Below are 23,080 nucleotides of genomic sequence, written 5' to 3' on the forward strand. Positions count from 1 at the left end.
TTCTTGCTTTGTTAACATACATTACTAATACTACTTTACACTTTTCCCTTGCTGACACAACAGCCTTTCCCCAACACTAATACTTTCTTCTAAAGTGAACTTAACCAACAACAAGTAACTTGAATAAGAAGAAAAAAGTGACAAAGAGAAGATATAACACCTATGCAAAAATAACAACTAATTAACCTCCAAAAGCAGACAAAGAAGCTAAGGAACTGATTAAATTCGTCAAAATAAAGAGATGACCAGAAAGCAACAAAAATCTACAAACCAAACCAATAATCAGGAAAACATGACTGAATCCAATCAACAAACCAATAATCACGAAGGGGAGCAAAACTTGGCACAAGCAATGAAAGAACTTAGAACATTTATCACCGACAAATTTGATGCAGTAATGAAAGAGGTTAACAACATGAAGACATCACTTGGAGGGGAAATTGCAGACATACGCAAAAACATAACAGATATGATGGGAATGAACACCACAGTTCAAGAAATCAAAAATACACTTGCAGCAAATATCAGCAGACTAGAAGAGACAGAGCAGAGAATTAGGGATGTGGAAGACAGTACATCAGAAATCAAACAGATAGTAGAAGGGGTCAATAAGAAGATAGAAAAAATCCAATTAGGATTTAGGGACCTGAATGACAATGCAAAACGCTCAAACATACGTATTATAGGCATTCCAGAAGGTGAAGAGAAGGGAAAGGGGTCAGAAGGAGTGTTGCAGGAAATAATGGCTGAAAACTTCCCAAATCTACTGAAAGAGACAGATGTACATATCCAAGAAGCACAGCGCACTCCACAAGTCATAAACCCCAACAGGCCCACCCCAAGACATATACTTATCAAATTATCCAAAGCTCAAGACAAAGAGAAAATCCTAAAAGCAGCAAGAGAAAAGAAAACCATCACATACAAGGGAAGCTCAATTAGATTAAGTGCTGATTTCTCTTCTGAAACCATGGAGGCAAGAAGACAGTGGTATGATATAGTCAAGGTACTAAAGGAAAAAAACTTCCAACCAAGAATACTCTATCCAGCTAAACTAGCATTCAAACATGAAGGAGAGTTCAAAATATTCACAGACAAACAGAAACTGAAAGAGTATACCAACAAGAAACCTCCCCTTCAAGAAATTCTAAAGGGAGTTCTGCAGGAAGAAAGGAAAAAACAGGAAAGGCAAAGTTGGAGGAGAGTATAAGACCAACAACAACAACAAAAAAGACAAAAAAATATATACAAACAAAATATGACAAACACAAATCCAATCAAAATATGGCTAACACAAATAATTCCTTGATAGTAATAACACTGAATGTCAACGGATTAAACTCACCTATCAAAAGATTCAGACTGGGACATTGGATAAGGAAATATGACCCATCCATATGCTGTCTACAAGAGACACATCTTAGACCCAGAGACGCATGGAGATTGAAAGTGAATGGCTGGAAAACAATCATACAAGCTAACAATAACCGAAAAGAATGTATATCCTGATGTTTTGTGGAACAATGCTCTACTGAAGTCTGTTATGTCTAATTCATTTATCATATTATTCAAGCTCTCTATTTCTTTATTTAGCCTCTGTCCAGATGTTCTATCCAGTACTGAGAGTGTTGCATTGAAGTCTTCAAATATTATTGTAGAAACATCTATTTCTCCCTTCAGCTTTGCCAGTGTGTAACTCATGTATCTTGGGACACTCAGGTTAGGTGCTTAAGTATTTATAATAGTTATTTCTTCTTGGTGAATTGCCCCTTATGTTAATATATAATCATCTTCTTTATCTCTTATAACAGTTTTGCATTTAAAATCTATTTTGTCCAATATTAGTATCACTTCTCCAGCTCTTTTTTTGGTTATTGTTTGTGTGGAATACCTTTTTACAACCTTTCACTTTTTTTTTTTTTAAGATTTATTTATTTATTTAATTCCCCCCCCCCTCCCCTGGTTGTCTGTTCTTGGTGTCTATTTGCTGCGTCTTGTTTCTTTGTCCGCTTCTGTTGTTGTCAGCACCACGGGAAGTGTGGGCGGCGCCATTCCTGGGAAGGCTGCACTTTTTTTTCACGCTGGGCGGCTTTCCTCACGGGCGCACTCCTTGCGCATGGGGCTCCCCCACGCGGGGGACACCCTTGCGTGGCACGGCACTCTTTGCGCGCATCAGCACTGCGCATGGCCAGCTCCACACGGGTCAAGGAGGCCCGGGGTTTGAACCGCGGACCTCCCATATGGTAGACAGACGCCCTAACCACTGGGCCAAAGTCCGTTTCCCCAACCTTTCACTTTTAACCTGGTTGTGTCCTTACATCTGAGGTGAGCATCTTGTAGACAGCATATAGATGGGTCATATTTTTTATCCATTCTATTAGTTTGTGTCTTTTGATTGGGGAGTTCAAACCATTAATAGTCAATATTATAACTGTGAAGGCATTACTTGCTTCATTCATTTTGACATTTGTCTTTCTGTTGTCATATCATACTATTGTCTATCTTTTTTACCCTTTCTAATAATCTTCATTTGTACACTCTTTTCCAAGTCTCTCACCCTTGCTTTTTTCTTTCAGGCTGCAGCACTGCCTTTAGTATGTCTTGCAATTCTGGTCTTTTGGTAACATATCCTATCAGTTTTTGTTTATCTGTTAAGACTGAACTCCCCTTCATTTTGGAAGGACAGCTTTGCCAGATACAGAATTCTACACTGGCAGTTTTTCTTTCTCAATACCTTAAATACAGTATACCACTTTCTTCTCTCCTCCATGGTTTCTGATGAAAGGTTGGCACTTAATCTTATCGAGTTTCCTTCTATGTGATGCTTTTCTTTTCTTTTCCTGTTTCAAAATCTTCTCTTTATCTCTGATATTTGTCATTCTGAATAGTAGGTGTCTTGGGGTAGGTCTGTTCATGTTTAGTCTGTTTGGGGTGCACTGTCCTTGAATATTGATATTTCTGTCTTTCATAAGGGTAGAGAAGTTTTCAGTCATTATTTCCTCAAATATTCTTTTTGCCCCTTTTCCATTTCTTCTCCTTCTGGGACACTCTTAATGTGTATGTTTTTGTGTTTTGCATTGTCATTCAATTCCCTGAGACCCTGTTCCATTTTTTCTATTCTTTACTCTTTCTGTTCTTTGGTCTTTTCCAGTTCAGATGTTCAGTCTTTGAAATCACTAGTTCTGTCTTCAAGCAATTCAAATTTGCTCTTATGTTCCTCTAATGTATTTTTAATCTCATTCATCATGTCTTTCATTCCCATAAGGTCTGTTCGTTTTTTTGCAGACTTCCAAATTATTTTTTATGCTCATGCAGTATCTTCTTAATATCCTTTATCTCTTTAGTCACATTTTCTTTCAATTCTTACATTGATTTAAGAGAGTTGTGTGATTATCATTGATTGTCTTAAATCCTAAATCTCTTCAGGATTTTTGGTTTGTTCCTTTGGTTGGGCCATCTCTTCCTGTTTCCTAGTATGGCTTGTACTTTTTTGCTGATGTCTAGGCATCTGATAAGTTGGTGAATTTACTCTGATGACCATTTTCTCTCTCTTGCCTATTATTATTATTTTTCCACAGCTCTTCTTTGATATTTGCTTCAACTTATCCTAAGTCTTTTTAAATTGCCCAGCTTAAGTTATCAAAATCATGACAAGGACTCCCTAATTGAGTGCAAACTTTCTCCCAGGGTTGGGGTAAAGAGAGTTCTAACAGCTGTTTTTGCACATGTAATTTCCAGATCAGCCATCAGATAGCACTCATTGGTGCATATTTCCATAGAGGTGTATCTGTTTGGGTTTTCCTTTGTTTTCATCTGGCCAGAGCAGTGACTCAAAGTGGGCTCTGCTCTCTGAATTCACTGAAGAAAAGCTGCCCCCCCCCCCCACTCCTCGTCTTCCCCTCCCTTTTCCCTTGTAACTGCTGACAGGGAGGTAGATGTCTGCATCCCTTTTGGTTAGCTGAAATAAGCCAGGGGTTTTACCTCTGCTAAATATCGGGAGTGGGGGGGGGGGGCTTCCTGGCAGCTGTTAGATTTAGTAACTCACAGTTTGTTGTTCTGTCTTCTTTGTCTCTCTGTCCTTCATTCTCCTGGGAGTTGTGAAACATTGCCCTGGTCTGCCAACCCCTAAAGCAGGTCTCTCAGGCAGCTTTTGTTTCTTCCTCCATTGTTTTTGTGAGAGATCTGAGCATTATTTGCCTAATCCGATGCCCATGTCCCACCTTCCCCAATTAGATTTTTTTAAAACAAGAAAATACAGGTTATTTAAAAAGAAAAGACAGTTCCCCTGCAGGCTTTTCAACAATAGAAACTGCAAATAAAATATAATGGAATAATATATTCAAAGGGTTAATGGAAGAGCCGTCAGCCAGATACTTTCTTGGGCAGATCTCTTAATTTTCCAGTCACTTTCCATTTTTAAGTCCAACCTAGTCTAAAAATCTTATATCATATTTGACTTAAAACTTTCTTTCCCATCACAGCCATATCCAAATCCAGAGGAACCTGGAGTGGAAAATGGCTTGGACTGCCCTCTTATTTCTGTTCCCACTCCAGCATCACAGGGTGTTAGAGTGGTAGAGGTTGGGAGTAGGTGAATTGCCTCCTTTGCAACCACCTCTTTCCAAGGTCATGAACTTCTGGTTGAGGGCTGGACAGGAGGATAAGGAAGGCAGAGATTTATATATCTGGTCATCTGTAGGCAGCAAGGAGGTGTCTGTCTTCTTTCTCTGGCTCAATCTAACTAGACATAGTTGGCATGTATGGTGCTCTTAAGGTGCTGGTCAGTTTTTCTTTGGTTCCCCTCCCTCCTTCACTGATAAGGTTCTCAGAAAATTACAGCCATGTCTCCCTTTGATCATGGCCAATTATTGTCAAAATCCTTCTAAAGAGCCCATGGCTTCTTCACATGTTTAAATCTACAAGATCCTTCATGTGGAGCCATGGGAACCACTGCAGTCCCTTCATGACTTCCAAGGACCATGAGGAACTGGGGTTGGCAGTGCCCCATTATCCTTCCTTCCCAGGTACATCACACCATGGTCCCTACTCACCATGCTGGAAAGAGTTGTCTCAGCTTTCCTCTCACCTTTAGAAGTCTTTAAACAAGCAGCAGGTACAAACTATACCTAATGCCCTCAACTTCTAGGTAACACATGTCAAGTCCTCCCTGAAAACTTGATCCACTCTGTTCTAATAACTGCCTCAGAATTAAAAATCCAGATCAGCAAACATAGCTGGGATAAGACATAATTTTCTCCTTCCAGCAGATCACAAATCTCTTCAGTTGTTCTCTTGGAGAACATCCTCTTAGATGATGTGGGGAAACAACCCCCTTCCTTCTCACTTAGTGTTCTCTTGGGGACTCCTTTGGTGCTCCCCCTGTCCTTCCATTTATCTGTTTTCTGCATATAAAGATTGGAGAGGAGTAAGACCAGGTCTCTGGGTTAGAGAGAAGATGCTTAGCACCATTTTGGGAGACTCTCTTTAGAGCATGAGGTACTTGATATCTTTTGTTTTGACTGTGAATTCTAGCACCAATTCCAGAGCAGCAGAAGTGCCATCATATTGTTACACAGATGATGCAGCAATGGTCATTCTTATTTTTTTTCTTACTTTCCCCCCCAATATGTACAGGTATTCCCAAAGTAACTTGATTAACTATATATCATCTTTCCCGTATCTTTTCTCCTGTCTTTTTTCTCATCCTTCCCAACCCCTTTCCCATATAAGAGAGTAATTCAAATGGGAAGAAAAGTGGTTTGATGATCACCTGGGACTGCCCTCACACCATCCTTTTTCAGTCTAGACAATGCTGACCAGCATTCCAGTGGATAATTACTATTATGCCATTGCTTTCAACAAATGAAATTTCATGCCTCCATGCAAAGACTTACGCTTCTTCATTCAAGAGATTATCATTTGTTCTGGATACCATTTAAAGTATTAGTCAGGAAGAAACCCAAAATATATTTTTATCTCTCCTTTTATTCCTTTTTCAGGCAGTCTTATCTGCAATAACTAATATCATTTCAAGAAATGGGGGGGGGGGATAAAAGGAGGAGATGCTAGATTCCATTTTTATTTTCATTATAACACAAAGGTTACTTGCCTCAGTTACAAAACCAAACTTAAAAAAACTTATTCTCTGAATAGAAAATGTACTACAATGTCTAGAATTTCAGTGAGGCATTTCCTAACAGCACACTGGGTCTACAACAGCAAAGGCCTTTCATGTCAGCAGAGGGAAAAGTCAGAAAGAGCTAATAGATGAGTATAGAAGGAAGGACGGATAACAAGTGGCCCACAGCCTTCACAGTATGTGCATTCATGAAAACAGTGATGATAAATATTGGTAGCACATGTCCCTACACCACACTACTCATGGGCAGAGTAGTGTTTGTGGTTATGAAAGAAGAGTTTCTGGAGTTGAGACTGCCTGGGTTCTGAGTTCACTCTAGTGCTTATTGGCTATATAATCTTGGGCAAGTTCCTCTCTGAGGCTCAATATCCTAATCTGTAATATAGTAATAAAAAGGCTTATTACCTCATTGAGTTGATCTGAGGTTAAAAGGAGAGATTATATGTGATGCTATTTGTACCATGCTTGTTAATAGTAAGCACTCAATAAATGTACTGCTTCTGCTTTTTTACTATTGCTTTAATTTCTCTTCCTTTATATTCTAAAACTTTACAATCCTATAAAACTTTTAGAAACCAATATTCTTCTATTTGGAAAATACAATAACATGGAATTCTTTATTCATAACTAGTCACTAATAAAGTATTACATTTTAGCTTTTTTATTAACCTTTTTATTAGCTGGCTTTTATTACCCTATTTTTATAAAGATGATTTGTCATCCCCACCGATTTAAATTAAAAGAAAATCTTAGAATATCCATTATTCCAAATCCAGAGTGCATCCTGCTACTCTATCCTATATTTAACCATTATTTGCTGGCAATTTACCAAAAATGTATTGATCATGGCAGATAAAGAGTATGGGACAATTCATGCTATATAATGGTCCACAATCTGATAATAAAATAAAATAAAATAAAATAAAATAAAATAAAATAAAATAAAATAAAATAAAATAAAATAAAAGCATGAAAAAATACAAAACAATACAAAAGTCCTTTAGCTTAGTGGTTAAAGTTAAGGCTACTTTGAATCCAGTTCAATCTCCTGCTTAATAGTTAAAGGCTCTGGGAAGTTACCTAACCTTTGACAACCTCCATTTCCTCTTTTGTAATAGTACAGACCTCAAAGACCTGCTGTGATACTGTATGAAAAGCACTTAGGACAGGGTAAGACCTTTTCTGTGAATCAAACAAACAGCATCTATATCATAAATCCTAAAGGCAAGAAGAGGCAAAGTACTAGGAAAATCAAAGGAAGGAAAAAAAGTATTAGAGAGCTGCCATCTCATGTAAGTAATGTATTGTTCATGTGTCTAGAGCCAGAGAAGTAAATTAAGCTCCCTAGTACTCTATATATAGGAAAATTGGATTTACATGGAGTAAATCATTCTGCTCACAAAATAGTGACCACTTTCCTAGTGGTAGAAGAGCATGGGTAAAGAATTGTATAGTGTTTGTTTTGCTTGCTGCAAGCTTAGTCCATTATATTTTAATATTAAACCTCATAACCTTAATAAATGTTAAGAGATTTGTTTGTGTTGTAAAGATAAATGATAATACATGTCAATGCACCTCACACAGGGTAGTTAATCAATAAATGTAAGTTGGATTTGAATCTAAAATGCCCTTGATTAGATCAATAAACACCCTTTTTTAAGTCATAGAAAGAAATTTGTCTTCCCAAGCTGGACATTCTTGTTTTGGCCCCCTGATCATCTAACATTCTCATGGCCCATAACAATTTTTTGCTACTTCATAAGATTGTTCCTTGAGAGCAAGGGATTGTCTCATCATTTTTTATATTATCCCACAGTGTCTATTGCTCTGTAACTGCTTCATTCTTATTCAGATGAAAATCTAATTCCCTTACTTTTAGCTATGTGTCCTTGAGTAAGTTATATAACCTCTCTGTGTCTGTTTTCTCAGCTGTAAAATGGAAAAAAAATTAGTAGCAATTTCATAGGATTGTTATGAAGAATAATAAATTAATAAGCATAAGCTCTTTGCACACAGCACACTTTATATAATAAGCATTTGCTTTTATATATTTTTCTTCAAATGAGCTAATTCCAGTGTCATAAGAGGGACAATGGTTCCCCAAATATGTCCATGCCTTAAACCCCAGAATCTGTGAATGTGTTAAATTACACAGCAAAAGAGAATTAAGGTTGCTAATCAGCTGGCCTTAAAATGGGGAGATTATTCCGGGTTATCCAGGGAAGGTGGGGTATATACACACAAGAGTCTTTAAATGTAGAAGAGGGAGGCAAAAGACAAGGTCAGAGAAATGCAAGAACTTGACCCATTGCTGCTGCTTGAAGATGGAGGAAGAGGGTCATGAGCCAAGGAATGTGGATGGCCTTAGAAGTCAGAAAAGGCAAGGAAACAGATTCTCCCCTAGAGATTCCAGAAAGGACTGGAGCTCGGTTGACATTCTGATCTTAGTCCAGTGAGATTTCTGATATACTGAACTGTAAGATAATTAAGTTTGTACTGCTTTAAGCCACCTAGTTTGTGGTAATGTGTTATAGCAGCAATAAAAAACTAATATAGCCAGTTATAAAATTCTCAGTCAAAACAAATGTGCTGATTAATAGATTTCCATGGGCCATTTTCTATGCTAGATAAAAGGACTTTTATGCAGCACTTCAAAAAACCATCTACACCCAGCAAGGTAAAATAATTTAGTAAAAACTGGATAAGAAATATTAAGCTTTGATTCTAGTTTACCCTTAGGATGAAGAGGATGCTCAGTCTGCCTTACCAGAGAGTCTCCCAGCCTTGCAACTAAAGATTGGAGCAAGCAGTTTCATCCCAACTGCAAAGTGTAGCAAATTACTTGTGTTGACTGGATTTAGCTATAATCAATCAAACACCAGAACCAAAAGAATGCATACCTACAAGTTTTGAGGTGAAACACAGCATCTTTCTTGCCAATATTTCGTACCAGTAGAATCTTCTGTGTACTGTATTTCACAGGGCAATTGGAAAAATTCAGCTTGTCAGGAAAATCAAGGATGGCCCGTGCACCTCTAGCTTTAATTGGCACAATAAACTTTTCTCTTTCAGTAACACAAGTCAACACGTGTGTATAATCCTGCAAAGGAAGGGTAGAATCATTATTTGTGGAAAAATGAAATGACCAAGATAATGATAAGTATAGCCTCATGCTAGGAATTTTGCAAAACAACAGCATATTCTATGAAAAATTCTCAAAATAATGATAGATGCACTTTCAGTGAGATTCCATTTTCTGAAAGACAAAGAAAAGCCAAAACTCATGAGCCAATAAAAAAGCTACACCAGAATAGCCCACAGCTAGCTGATACCCAGGGAGGTGACAGAGCCTAGCTGAGATGAGCAGAGCTTTCTAACGGACACCCGATGGGGTCCAGTCATGGCCAGAACTGTGCAGCTGAATCATACTCTCATGAGCAATAATAAATGCTTATTATTTTAAGTCATTGAATGGTGAAGGAGTGGTCTATTTACAACAATCATGAATGATACCTACTCCAGGTTAACTGATACACCTTTTATGCAAAGCTATTACTGTTCCAAATATAAATGCTAAGCCCTTTTGAATATGTATCTCCTCTGATCTTGAGTCTAAATGCTTCAGAAATGCTCAATAAAATCACCTTTATTACCTTTTATGATATATAAATAGAAAGAACTCAGCCTCAAAGTAGCTAGGAAAAAGTTAAAAGTGGATCCTCACCAACAAACAAAAATGAATGCTGAAGAGGATTGTTTACAGTCCACTTGAGGATAGGCCAGAAGCTTAGAAGTCACCAAGAATGAAATTTGTCATCTAGATCAGTTATTTTTTTCATTTTAGATTTTCCCATTATAAGACAAATATTTTCTCATTTGCAAATCTTGCTTTCCCCTCACCATACTCCTTTCCCCTCCCCTTGTTGCCCCTGCGTATATGCCCCAAGAGGTCCCATACACATTCCTGAGTATGATAAGTATGTCTTGTGGTCTTGCCTGATTTGGCTCCATGCCTTCTTTGTTCTCCTATATACTCTCTGTGTAACCTGTTGCATGCTGTGGAGTGGTGCTCGGGGGCCAGCTGCTGCCCTGGACCACGCATCCTGTCTGTAAGTTTCCCTAAATAAACATTGGCAGGATTCCTCCGTGTCTTCCGGAGAAGTTCTTTGGGCTCCTGAGCAGGGGCACTAGCACCCTGGGACCTGAGGCTGTATTTCTGCAGCAGCCCAGCCATCATTTTGGTGTTTGTTCCAACTGTAACTCAATCTTCATAAATGTAAAGCAACGCTGAACTTAAATTTCCATTCAGTAACCATGTAGTAAATAGTGTTAAATGGTGGAGAATTTAAAAAATTCTCTTTGGGCTTTGGGCATAGAATAGAAAGAGGAATGTCTGATGTATAGACTTTTATCTAGCTATGCGCTCAGTTTCCTAAGACCCAGGATAAGTATGAAGCAGTGGTATCCCCAGTAAATTCACTCATTCACCCATGTTTATTAAATGCTTCAGTGCCTGGCACTCTGCCTTAGGGATACAGTTGGTTGGGAAACAGACTCGGTCACTGCTCCAGCTTCCATTGTGCTGGAGGAGAACAGTGAACAAAAATATCTAATGCACAAAGTAATACATTTACATATGAATTTATATTTAAAATGGCCAGGAACACTCCCACAAGAGTCTATACACCTGTTCTTCTCTTTGACTCCCTGAGCTCCAAACTGATGCCAGGCAGCACAGGTAGCATCTCTAGTAGGATGCAATATTATCATGTTCCAAACCAACCCCCTATTTAGTGTCACTGCTTGCAGTTGTGCATGAAGATGCCCTGCCCAGGAAGCATGAGTGGGGGAGTTGAAGCCCTGCCCTCTGTGGGCAAGCCATCCTCCCAGGCCCCAACTGCATCAACCCAGAGGGGGGCGCTTTTCTAATTTTTCTGCAGTGCCAACAGAGGCCTTGCCCTGACTTTCCTTCCACCCCAAACTACTCCACACAGCCATTCCTCCTCAGTACCGGCATCTCTGTCCTTCCAGTGGCTCGGATTTAAAATCCTGGAACGAGGCATTCTTGATTGCTCTATTTTTTTTTTTTTTAAAGATTTATTTATTTATTTATTTTTTATTTAATTCCCCTCCCCTCCCCTCCCCCCTGGTTGTCTGTTTTCTGTGTCTTTTTGCTGCGTCTTGTTTCTTTGTCCGCTTCTGTTGTCGTCAGCGGCACGGGAAGTGTGGGCGGCGCCATTCCTCGGCAGGCTGCTCCCTCCTTCGCGCTGGGCGGCTCTCCTTACGGGGTGCACTCCTTGCGCGATGGGATCCCCTACGCGGGGGACACCCCTGTGTAGCACAGCACTCCTTGCGCGCATCAGCACTGCGCATGGGCCAGCTCCACACGGGTCAAGGAGGCCCGGGGCTTGAACCGCGGACCTCCCATGTAGTAGACGGACGCCCTAACCACTGGGCCAAAGTCCGTTTCCCTGCTCTATTTCTTATTTTGGTAGTAAATCCTGTAGTACCTACCTTCAAATTATTTGCAGACTGTGATCACTTCTCACCACTTTCCCCGGTCACCCAGCTCTAGTTAGTTGCTTCAATCTTTCCTGGCTACCCTAATTCCCCTGAAGTCTGTTTCCCACACAAGGGCTAGAGGGAGCCTATTAAAACGTAAGCCAGCTCTGGCTGCTCACACTGAGAGGCAGATGACTGTGCCCCATCCCCTCTTTGACCATACCCCCTGTGTGCATCCCCTCACCGTCTCCAATCTGCTCCAACTACTGGCTTGCTTGCCGCTCCTTGAAAATGCCAGAAATACTCCCTATTCAGAACATTTGTACATGATGTTTTCTCTATCCAGAATGCTCTTATCACCAAAATATCACTACTAACTATAGTCCATATCTTACAATTAGTGTATTTTCCCCCAGCCTACCCTATTATTAACAACCTGTCCCAGAAGAACTGAAAACAAGGACACAGACCTATATATGCACACCAGTGTTCATAATGGCATCAGTCACTTTTGCCAAAAGTCGGAATCAACCCAAATGCCCATCAAGAGATGAATGGATAATGGTATATACACACAATGGAATACTACTCAGCTGTAAGAAGGAATACAGTACTAACATACGGGATAACATGGATGAATCTTAAGGACCTTATGTTGAGTGAAGCAAGCCAGGCACTGAAGGACGAAAACTACATGACCTTTCTGATTTGAATTAAGCAAATCAAGCTGTCTCAGAGAGCTAGAGACTGGAAGATAGGCTTACAGGAAATAGGGGGGGAGAAGAAGGTTGTGAGCTGATGCTTACCTAGGCGAAATCTATGATAACGTGGAGGTAAATAATTGTGCAGTGAAGGGATAAGACAAGGGCATAGGGATACTATTGGGTGAGGCTTTGCAGGCTTGATGGGGTTTAGGGTTGGGAGGATGGGTCAGATGGTCCATGGAATTGCAGGGAGGGTTTGGGGGGAGCAGGTGAACACAGGTGAGTGTCAGGTACGTGGTTGAAACTATATGTTGAAAAAATTCTTTAGAAAATAAGGAAGGGTTACTTTTTAATGGTATTTGACAGGGGGCATCTGGCACAGGGTGCACCTGGGGTAGGCTTCTAGGGAGTGTGGGAGTGCTCATCTTGTCATAATGTGTTAAAGCAGTGGGTAGAGACACATACAATGAGCAGGAAGGTGTTGTACCCCCAACCTGGGGAGGCCTGATGTTCTCAAACAGAGGGCAGGGTATCTCTTGAGAGCATGGGTGACTCCCAGTGTGGGAGGACAGACTAGTGTGTCAAGCCCTCAGCATTGTTGCAAGTATCTATGAATCTTGTACTTCAAGTGGTGAAGCTTGGTTGTCACTGTGGGCTCCAAGGGGAAGGGGTGAGAGGAATAGAATAGATGGAAGAGGGGGCAACTGGGGGCAATGGAAGTGTTCTACAAGATCATGCAATGATGGATATAGACCATGTTAAATTTCATAAATTTTATAAAAGTGTATAGTCTAAAATGTAAAACAATGTAAACCATAATGAAACCATGGTTAGTAGCTGTGTTTCAATATCTTTACATCAGCTGTAGCAAATATAATATCCACATAAAAAAAGATCATTGCTGGGGAAGGGGGAAAGGGTTTGATGTTGGGTATATGGGAATCCCCTATATTGTATATGTGACTTTACTTGGATCTTTTTTGAAGACATAATGAAAAAATAAAAAAAGGATGTAGACACTGAGAAAGAAATGGAAGAGATTGCCTTGCCACTGTACATACAACACCTATTACAGTGATGAAAGGCAAAAGGTCAAAAACAAAATTTTATGATGTTTTTCACTTTTTAATGCCCCAATTAAGTTTTTTACTTTATTTTAGTTTTTCTAAATAATTATGTATTCTACTTCTAATATTTAAACCTAAAATTACGATTTCATTTTTCTACTAATTGAATTTGGCAATATATTAGGATTCATTTTTTATGAAATTTAGGATCACAGAGGTGTTCAATTATGGCAGGGGTGGAGCACTGGTGTGGGGTGTCATTGATGGTGAATGCATGGGTGGGAGGGAGTTCTCTGGTGCATGCATACAGGGTATATAAATATGTTCTGATATTCGTTGGGTATTGTCATAGTAGGTAGAGTTACACATGACAACTAAGGAGGTGCTGAGTTTCTATCTGGGGGAGCTCTGTCACATTCCCCACTGGAACAGCAACAATCCCCCAAATGCAAGGGCAAAGACCAGTGAAGAAGGATGGTCCAGTGAGGGGCCCTTGATACTGATGACAATGCTTTGAGCCTGTCTGGTTGAAATTTCAACTAGGCCTAGTGCTGTAGGGTGCCTAAGAGTTACCTCCTGAGAGCCTCCAGGTTGCCCAAATGTGGCCACTCTTTAAGGCAAACTCTGCATGTAAATGCATTACCTTCCCCCCAGCATGGGGCATAACTCCCAGGGATGAGCCTCCCTGGTGCAGAGGGATTACTACCAATCACCAGCTGGTGATGCAACTAGAAAAAGACCTTGAAAAAAACGGGAAAATGGTAAAGACAAATGAGTTTATATGGCTAAGAGACTTCAAAATGAATTGGGAGGTCATCAGAAGGGTCCCACGTATGCATATCTCAGCAGGATCTCAGAGACAGCCAAAATAGATACAATCCCAGGTAGTGGTGCTCCTGAGGGCTAGGGAGACACCCAGGTCCTACGGTCATGGCAGATAGCTCTGGAATTCAGTGCCTTGCCAGTGGGCCCAACTTTGGAATTTGTGCTCCTGATTGTGATGCAGTTGGACTCAGATGTGACCTCTCTACACATGCCACTTCTGACACTTTTACTGAACCTGTGGTTGGTGCTGGGTTTGGTATATGCTCAGAAGACTTGAATCTCTGGACTGTCCATGTGCCAGCTGGGCCCTGAACTTCAGGAGAGCTGCAACACCTACTCTCTGATTCATTGAACTTACCCAGATCAGCTAACAGGGAGGTGAAGATGGTCAGCCACCACACCAGGGAACCAAGAGAGTATACAACTGCAAGCAGGAGAATCCCATCCATCAGCCATGTGGGATCTAAGCCCCCTCTCAATTTAGAGGTGCAGTGGACATTGCCATTCCAGGGTCCTCAGGATGGAGGAATAAAATATGGATTAGAGTGAATTTACTGGTATCCTACTATAGAATTATTGTGACTCTAACAATGGAAGAAACTGTATCATTGATGTGGAGACAGTGGCCATGGGAGTTGCTGAGGGCAGAGAGAGGGAAGAAGAGGTGTGATATGGGGCATTTTCAGACTTGGAGTTGTCCTGAATGATATTTCAGGGATAGATGCAGGACATTATATATCCTGCCATAACCCACTGAATGGACTGGGGGAGAGTGTAAACTACAATGTAAACTATAATCCATGCAGTGTAGTAGTGCTCCAAAATGTATTCATCAAATGCAATGAAAGTGCCACACTGATGGGGAGGTTGTAGATATGGGAGGAGTGGGGAGTGGGGAAATGGGAACCTCTTACATTTCTTAATGCAATGTTTTATGTGATCTATGTATCTTTAAAAAAAAAGACAATAAAAATTTCCATTAAAAAAAAACAAACCTTGTGTTAGTATTATACATTAGTCATAGTTCATGAGGGAATGTTCTCATACTTGTCCTGTTAACGACAGTCCATCACCCACCACAGGGTTCACTGTGTTATACAGTCCCATGCTTTGCATAATTCATTCAATGTGTACACTCTGTGGCTCTCATTTTCATCAGAGTTGTGCAAATCCCTAGCCTATTGCCCTGCTTTATTTTTCTCCAGTGCCATATAGTATCTATCTTTTACTTATTTATTGAATGTATTGTATGTCTTCCCCTAATGACTCCATGTCAACAAGGATATTTGCCCATTTACTATACAGAAGTTAGAACAGGAACAAATATTTAGGAAACATTCAATAAATATTTGCTGTACGATGGGAATTGAGTAGTATAACATTGGGGAGTGCTGCATGCAGAGAAATAAAGTGTGGTAAGAGGACAGAAAGCGATTGGAGTGCTCTTTTGTACAGGGTGGTAATTAAAGGCCTCTTGTGGAGTTGCCTAGGAGGCCTAAATGGAGGGAGAAACGAAGTCATGCTGATGGCTCTCTGGGGAAGTATGCTTCAGACCCTGTGACCACAGGGGAGCAAGGGAAACAGAGTGGTTAGAAACATGGCAGAGAGGGTGTGCAGACAGATCCATTGTAAGCTATTGTTAGGAGTGGAGATGGCCAATGGCATTAATGATGCTGAAAGCCAGTGGGGATGTAACTTCATTTTAATTTTTGGAAAAATCACTCTCTGCTATATGTCAACAGACAGTAAGAAAGCAAAAATGAAAAGAGGGAGGCCAGATAGGAAACAATTGTGATAGTCCAGGCAAGAAATGAAATTTGCCTGGACTAGTGTGGTAAAGTGCTTAGCATAGTGTTTAGCTAGTAGTAAGTATTCAATAAATGTTAGCTGTCATTATTAAAATTTTGTATTAAGTATTAATATTTGTGTAAGGCACAAAGAAAAAACTGAACACGTGTTTACTTTTGTTATTAGAATAATAATGGTTGTAATTATAATGATAATAATAATAAATAAGATCATTTCAGAAAACTATGAGGGCATTGAAAAAATAAAACATAGAAAGGTGATAATGTGGGAAATGTGACTGTATGACCAAGGAGCCCTCACTGAGGTGACCTGCGAATTGAGACCTAAACAACAAAAGGAGCCAGCCAGGTAAGATCTAGGAAGAAAGTCTTCCTGGCAAAAGGAATAAGTAATAAAAATATACAGACATGCTCAAGATGGTGGCAGAATAAGGAGCTTCTAGAGTAAGCTAGTCCTACAGGGGAGTTAGTAATCACACAGAGTTATCTAAAGTACCTGTTTGGGTGCTCCAGGAGACCAAAAGAGTATCCTGCAACATCATTGAAAGTATGGAAGGAGGAGACTGCTTATCTGCAGAGAAGATAGATGAGTAGAGCATTCCATGCTGCAGAGGTCAGTGCCATGGCACAAGCTGCCTTGGGAGCTATTCCATGGCTAGAGTTGGAAGCTCCATTTCCCAAAAACAGAGGGAGGAAGAGATGGTTGGGTACAGACTTCAGCTACTAATTAGTAAGTCTAGCTGGCTAAAGTATAATCTTAAGAACAGCTAAAGTTTGAACCTGTCCAAGTCAGAAAGAGGCTGATAGCTACCATTTTAACTCTACCCTCTGCATGAGGGGAAGCTGACTGAAAAACACAGTGAAGTTAGGGACTGGCTTCTTTCACCCAGATCAGACTGCAGCTTCACCTCTGGGAGGTAGAAAGCTGGGGGTAACTGCACCAGCCTCTCTGAGAAACTTCAGGTGCTTTTGGCTGGCACAGACTGAATAGTGGAACACCTGGAGCTCCATCTCCACACCCCAATAGGATAGGAAGGGGCTGGTGTTCCCTCAGACTCTCAGGGCAACTGCAGGCACTTTTGGCCTGCACAAACTTGCCTGATGGAAACCTGTGGCTCCACCCCCACCCTCAGTAGGAAAAAGGAGGGGCTGTGTTTTCCCAACATTCCTGGGAAAGTGTAGATACTTTTGATCCACACAGACTGGACAGTCAGACACCTGTAGCTCCATCCCTGCCCCCAAATAGGATGGAAGGGGAGCTGTGTTTCCTCAGCCTTTCCAGGCAATGGCAGGCACTTTTGACCTGCATGGACTGGACTGGTTAGGTACCTGTTGGTCCACCCCAAGCCCCAATAAGAAAGGAGGGGTCTGGTGTCTCCATAGCCTCTCTGGGTAGAGTAGGTACTTTCAGCCTACTTGGACTGAACTGTTGGGTTTCAGTAGTTCCATTCCCACCCGCTAAAGGACAGAAAGGACAGTACTCCCTCAGCCTTTCAGGGCAGCTGCAGGTGTATTCAGGTCACAGGGATTAGATTATTGAGCACTGCAAAGGGTCCATTCCCCACCCCTGGCAGTGAGGGGGAAAGTGGTACTACATCAGTCTACCTGGGCAAATGTGGTAATTTTAGACCCGCATGGTGTAGATTGCTGCTCACACATATGTATGGGAGGAAGGGGTGTGAAGTTTCATCAGTCTCTCTGGGAAACTACAGACAGTCTTGTCCTGCATGACTTGAATTATTATATATGGCTGCAGCTCTGTCCCTATCCCTGGCAGAGGACAGGGACTGATTGTTAGAGCAATCGGGCAAGAAAGGTGGGAGAAGCTTCATCAATTCCTGGGACAATGCAGACAGCTTCAGCCTCCATAGCTTAAAATGCCACATATTTTTTTTTTTAATTTTTTAAAAAAATTTTATTTATTTATTTAATTCCCCTCCCCTCCCCCGGTTGTCTGGTTTTTTTTTCTGTGTCTTTTTGCTGCATCTTGTTTCTTTGTCCGCTTCTGTTGTCGTCAGCGGCACGGGAAGTGTGGGCGGCGCCATTCCTCAGCAGGCTGCTCCCTCCTTCGCGCTGGGCGGCTCTCCTTACGGGTGCACTCCTTGCGCGTGGGGCTCCCCTACGCGGGGGACACCCCTGTGTAGCAGGGCACTCCTTGCGCGCATCAGCACTGCACTTGGGCCAGCTCCACACGGGTCAAGGAGGCCCGGGGCTTGAACCGCGGACCTCCCATGTGGTAGACGGACGCCCTAACCACTGGGCCAAAGTCCGTTTCCCAAAATGCCACATATATTCTCAGCTCCTACTACACAACCAGCAAGGGAGAAAGTGCAAGAAAGCCCTAAACTAAAGAGAGAAACTGCATCCAGAATAAATATATCTAGTAAGCCAGATGCCAAGGCACCAACAAAAAATTACAACCCATACCTAGAAACAGGAAGATATGGCCTAGTCAAAGGAACATTAAAAGCCTGCAGATGACATAAAGGAGTTGAGACAACTAATCATAGATGTTCAAACAAATTTCCTTAAAAAATTCAATGAGATTGCTAAAGAGATTAAAGATATTAAGAAGACACTGGGTAAGCACAAAGAAGAATTTGAAAGCATACATAGTAAAACAGCAGAACTTACAGGAATGAAAGGTGCAATAAATGAAATTAAAAACACATTTGGAAGCATATAACAGCAGATTTGAGAAAGCAGGAAAAAGGATTGGTGAGCTTGAAGACATGGCTTCTGAAAGCAAACATACAAAAGAACAGGTGAAGAAAAGAATGAAAAAAATTGAACAGAATTTCAGGGAACTAAATGACAGCAAGAGATGTGCAAACATATGTGTGATGGGTGTCCCAGAAGAAAAGAGAAGGGAAAAGGGACAGAAGGAATATTTGAAGAAATAATGGAAGAAAATTTCCCAACACGATTGAAGGAAATAGATATCAGTGTTCAAGAATTACAATGCACTCCCATCCAAATAAATCTAACTAGATCTCCTCTGAGACACAAATGTTAAAGATAAAGAAAGAAATCCAAGAACAGCAAAAGAAAAGTGATTCATCACAAACAAGTGATGCCCAATAAGATTAGGTGCCAATTTCTTATCAGAAATTATGAAGGCAAGAAGGCAGGAGAATGAAATCTTTAAGATACTGCAAGAGAAAAATTGCCAGACAAAAATCTTAAGTCTGACAAGATTGTCTTTCAAAAAATGAGGGAGAGTTTAGAAAATTCACAAATAAAGAGAAACTGAGAGAGTTCATAAAAAGAGACTAGTTTTTCAGAAAATACTAAAGGGAGTGTTACAGCCTGAAAGGAAAAGACAGGAGAGAGGGGCTTGGAAGAGAGTGTAGAAATGAAGATTGTATCAGTAACAGTAACTTAAAGTGTCAAAAGAGTGGTGAAAATAAAATTTGACAGATAAAACCCAAAGGTCAAAATAGGTGAAATAAGAACTGCTTTTACATTAATAACATTGAATGTTAATGGATTAAACTCCCCAATCAAAAGACAAAGATTGGCGAAATAGATAAGAAAATATGAACCATCTATACACTTTCTGCAAGAGAGTCACCTTAGACCCAAGGATACCAATAGATTGAAAGTGAAAGATTTTAAAAAGATATTCCATGCATGCAGTAACCAAAAAAAAAAAAAAAAAAAAAAAGCTGGAGCATCTATACTTATATCAGATGAAATAGACTTTAAAAGCAAAATTGTTATTACAGAACAGACAAGGAAGGTCATTATATATTAATAAAAGGGGCAATTCACCAAGAAGAAATAACAATCATAAATGTATATGCACCTAATCAGGAAGCCCCAAGATACATGAGGCAAACACTGGCAAAATTGAAGAAAGAAATAGGTATCTCTACAACAATAGTTGGAGACATCAATACACCACCCTCAGCATTGGATAGAATGTCTTGGAAGAAGATCAAAAAAGAAACAGAGAGCTTGAATAATATGATAAATGGACTAAACCTAAAGACATATATAGAAAATTGCACCCCAAAATAGCAGGATATACATACTTTTCATGTGCTCATGGGTCTTTTCTACATGACAGACCATATGTTGGATCACAAAGCAGGTCTCAATAAATTCAACAATATTGAAATTATACAAAGTACTTTCTCTGATCACAATAGAATAAAGTTGGAAATCAACAAGAGGCAGAGAAAGGGGAAATTGACAAATGTATGGAGATTAAACAACACACTCTTATATAATCAGTTGGTCAAAGAAGAAATTTTGAGAGAAATCAATAAATATCTTGAGATGAATGGAAATAAGAACACATATCAGAATGAATGTGATGTAGCAAAGGCAGTGCTGAGAGGGAAATTTATAGCCCTCAATGCTTACTTTAAAAAAGAAGAAAGAGCTAAAATCAATCACCTAACTACACAGATGGATGGACTAGAAAAAGATAAACTAATCAAAAAACAAGAAGAAAGAATGAAATAACAAAGATTGGAGCAGAAATAAATGAAATTGAGAACAAAAAACTAGTAGAGAGAATTAATAAAAAAATGGGTTCTTCAAGAAGATTAACAAAATTGGCAAACCCTTACCTATACTGACAAAAAAAAAAAAGAGAGAGAGAGAGAGAAGATGCAAATAAATGAAATAAAAAATGAAAGTGGGACATTACTACTGATCCCAGAGAGATAAAAAGAGATCATAAGAGGATACTATGAACAACTGTATGCCAAAAAACTAGATAATGTAGATGAAATGAAAAAATTCCTAGGAATGTACAAACAGTCTACACTGACACTAGAAGAAACAGAAGATCTCAACAAAACAATCATAAGTAAAGAAATTGAAACAGTAATCAAAAATTTCCCCAAATGAAAAGCCCAGGACCAGATAATTTCATAGGTGAGTTCTACCAAGCATTCAAAAAAGATTTAACACCAATCTTACTCAAGCTCCTCCAAAAAATTGAACAAGAAGGAACACTACCAAGCTCATTCAATGAAAACAATATGACCCTAATACCAAAGCCAGATAAAGATATTAGGAAAAAAGAAAATTATAGACCCATTTTCCTATGAATATGGATGCAAAAACCCTCAATAAAATACTTGCTAATCAAATCCAACAACACATTTGAAAAATTATTCCTCATGATCAAGTGGGTTTTATACCAGACATGCAAGGATGATTCAACACAAGAACATCAATAGCATTAATAAATCAAAGGAGAAAAATCATATGATGCAGAAAAGGCATTTGACTAAACACAGCACCCATTCTTGATAAAAATACTACAAAAAATGGAAATTGAAAGAAACTATCTCAACATGATAAAGGCCATATATGAAAAACCCACAGCTAACATTGTACTGAATGGTGAAAGACTGAAAGCTTTCCTGTTGAGATCAGGAACAAGACAAGGATGTCCACTGCCACCACTGGTGTTCAATATAGAGCTACAAGTTCTAGCTAGAGCAATCAGGCAAGAAAAAGAAATAAAAGGCATCCAAATAGGAAAGGAAGAAGTAAACATTTTGCTATTTGAAGATGATATGATCCTATATCTAGAAAGCCCCAAAACGGGAAACGGACTTTGGCCCAGTGGTTAGGGCGTCCGTCTACCATATGGGAGGTCCGTGGTTCAAACCCCAGGCCTCCTTGACCCTTGTGGAGCTGGCCATGTGCAGCGCTGATGCGCGCAAGGAGTGCCAAGCCACACAAGGGTTCCCCCGCGTGGGGGAGCCCCATGCGCAAGGAGTGCGCCCGTGAGGAGAGCCGCCCAGCATGAAAAGAAAGAGCAGCCTGCCCAGGAATGGCGCTGCCCACACTTCCCATGCCGCTGACAACAACAGAAGTGGACAAAGAAACAAGAAGCAGCAAATAGACACCAAGAACAGACAACCAGGGGAGGGGGGGGAGGAATTAAATAAATAAATAAATCTTAAAAAAAAAAAAAAAAAAAAGAAAGTCCCCAAAAATCTAAAACAAAGCTGCTAGAGCTAATAAACAATTTCAGTAGTCAGGATACAAGATCAGTACTCAAAAAGATCAGTGATGTTCCCATACAATTGTAATGCACAATCTGAGGAGGAAGTCAGGAAAAAAATTGCATTTACATTAGTAACTAAAAGAATGAAATATTTTGTAATAACAAGGTCTCAGAGAACTAAGTGACAGCAAGAGACATGCAAACATATGTTTCAGAAGGAAAGAGAAGGGAAAGGGGGCAAAAAGAATATTTGAAGAAATAATGGCAGAAAATGTCCCAACCCTATTGAAGTACAGAGATACCTATGTCCAAGAAGCACAATATATTCCATCTGAATAAATCTGAATAGACCAACTCCAAGACACATACTAGTCAGAATGTCAAATACCAAAGACAAAGAGAGAATTCTGAGAGCAGCAAGAGAAAAACAATGAATAATATATAAGGGATACCCAATAAGATTAAGTGCTGGTTTCTCATCAGAAACCATGAAGGCAAGAAGATGGTAGTATGATGTATTTAAGATACTGTAAGAGAAAAACTTCCGGCCAAGAATTTTACATCCAGCAAAATTGTCTTTCAAGAATGAAGGTGAGAGAGTTTGTAACCAAGAGAATAGCTTTGCAGGAAATATTAAAGTATGTGCTACAGTCTGAAAAGAAAAGATGGAAGAGAGGGCTTGGAAGAGGATCTAGAATTGAAGATTATATCAGTAAAAGTAAGTAAATGTATAAAAAGAGTGGTGAAAATAAAATATGATAGATAAAACCCAAATATTCAGGAATAAACTTAACCAATGATGTAAAGCACTTGTATTCAGAAAACTACAACTCATTGTTAAAAAAAATAAAAAAGACCTAAATAATTGGAAGAACATTCCATGTTCATGGTATAGAATAATAAATATCATTAAGATGTCAATTCTACTCAAATTGATATACAGATTCAATGTAATCCCAATAAAAATTCTACCAGTTCGAGAAAGTGGCCACAGTAGTTGCTCAGGGCAGGAAAAGGGAATAAGAGATGTGATGTGGGGGCATTTTTGGGGCCTTGAG

At 39.8% G+C, this 23,080-nt stretch overlaps 1 protein-coding gene across 2 annotated transcripts in view; it reads right to left on the reverse strand.

Annotated features, from left to right (window-relative positions):
* HYDIN (HYDIN axonemal central pair apparatus protein) overlaps positions 1-23,080 on the reverse strand; it is a 516,844-nt gene that overhangs the window by 378,395 nt on the left and 115,369 nt on the right. For both annotated transcript variants that reach the window (XM_071209089.1, XM_058279757.2), the window contains exon 6: positions 9,040-9,239. In XM_071209089.1, coding sequence (XP_071065190.1) covers positions 9,040-9,239 — 200 coding nt within the window. The remainder of the gene's footprint in view (positions 1-9,039; positions 9,240-23,080) is intronic.

Source organism: Dasypus novemcinctus, chromosome 18 (assembly GCF_030445035.2).
Source record: "Dasypus novemcinctus isolate mDasNov1 chromosome 18, mDasNov1.1.hap2, whole genome shotgun sequence".
NCBI classification, from domain to species: domain Eukaryota; kingdom Metazoa; phylum Chordata; class Mammalia; order Cingulata; family Dasypodidae; genus Dasypus; species Dasypus novemcinctus.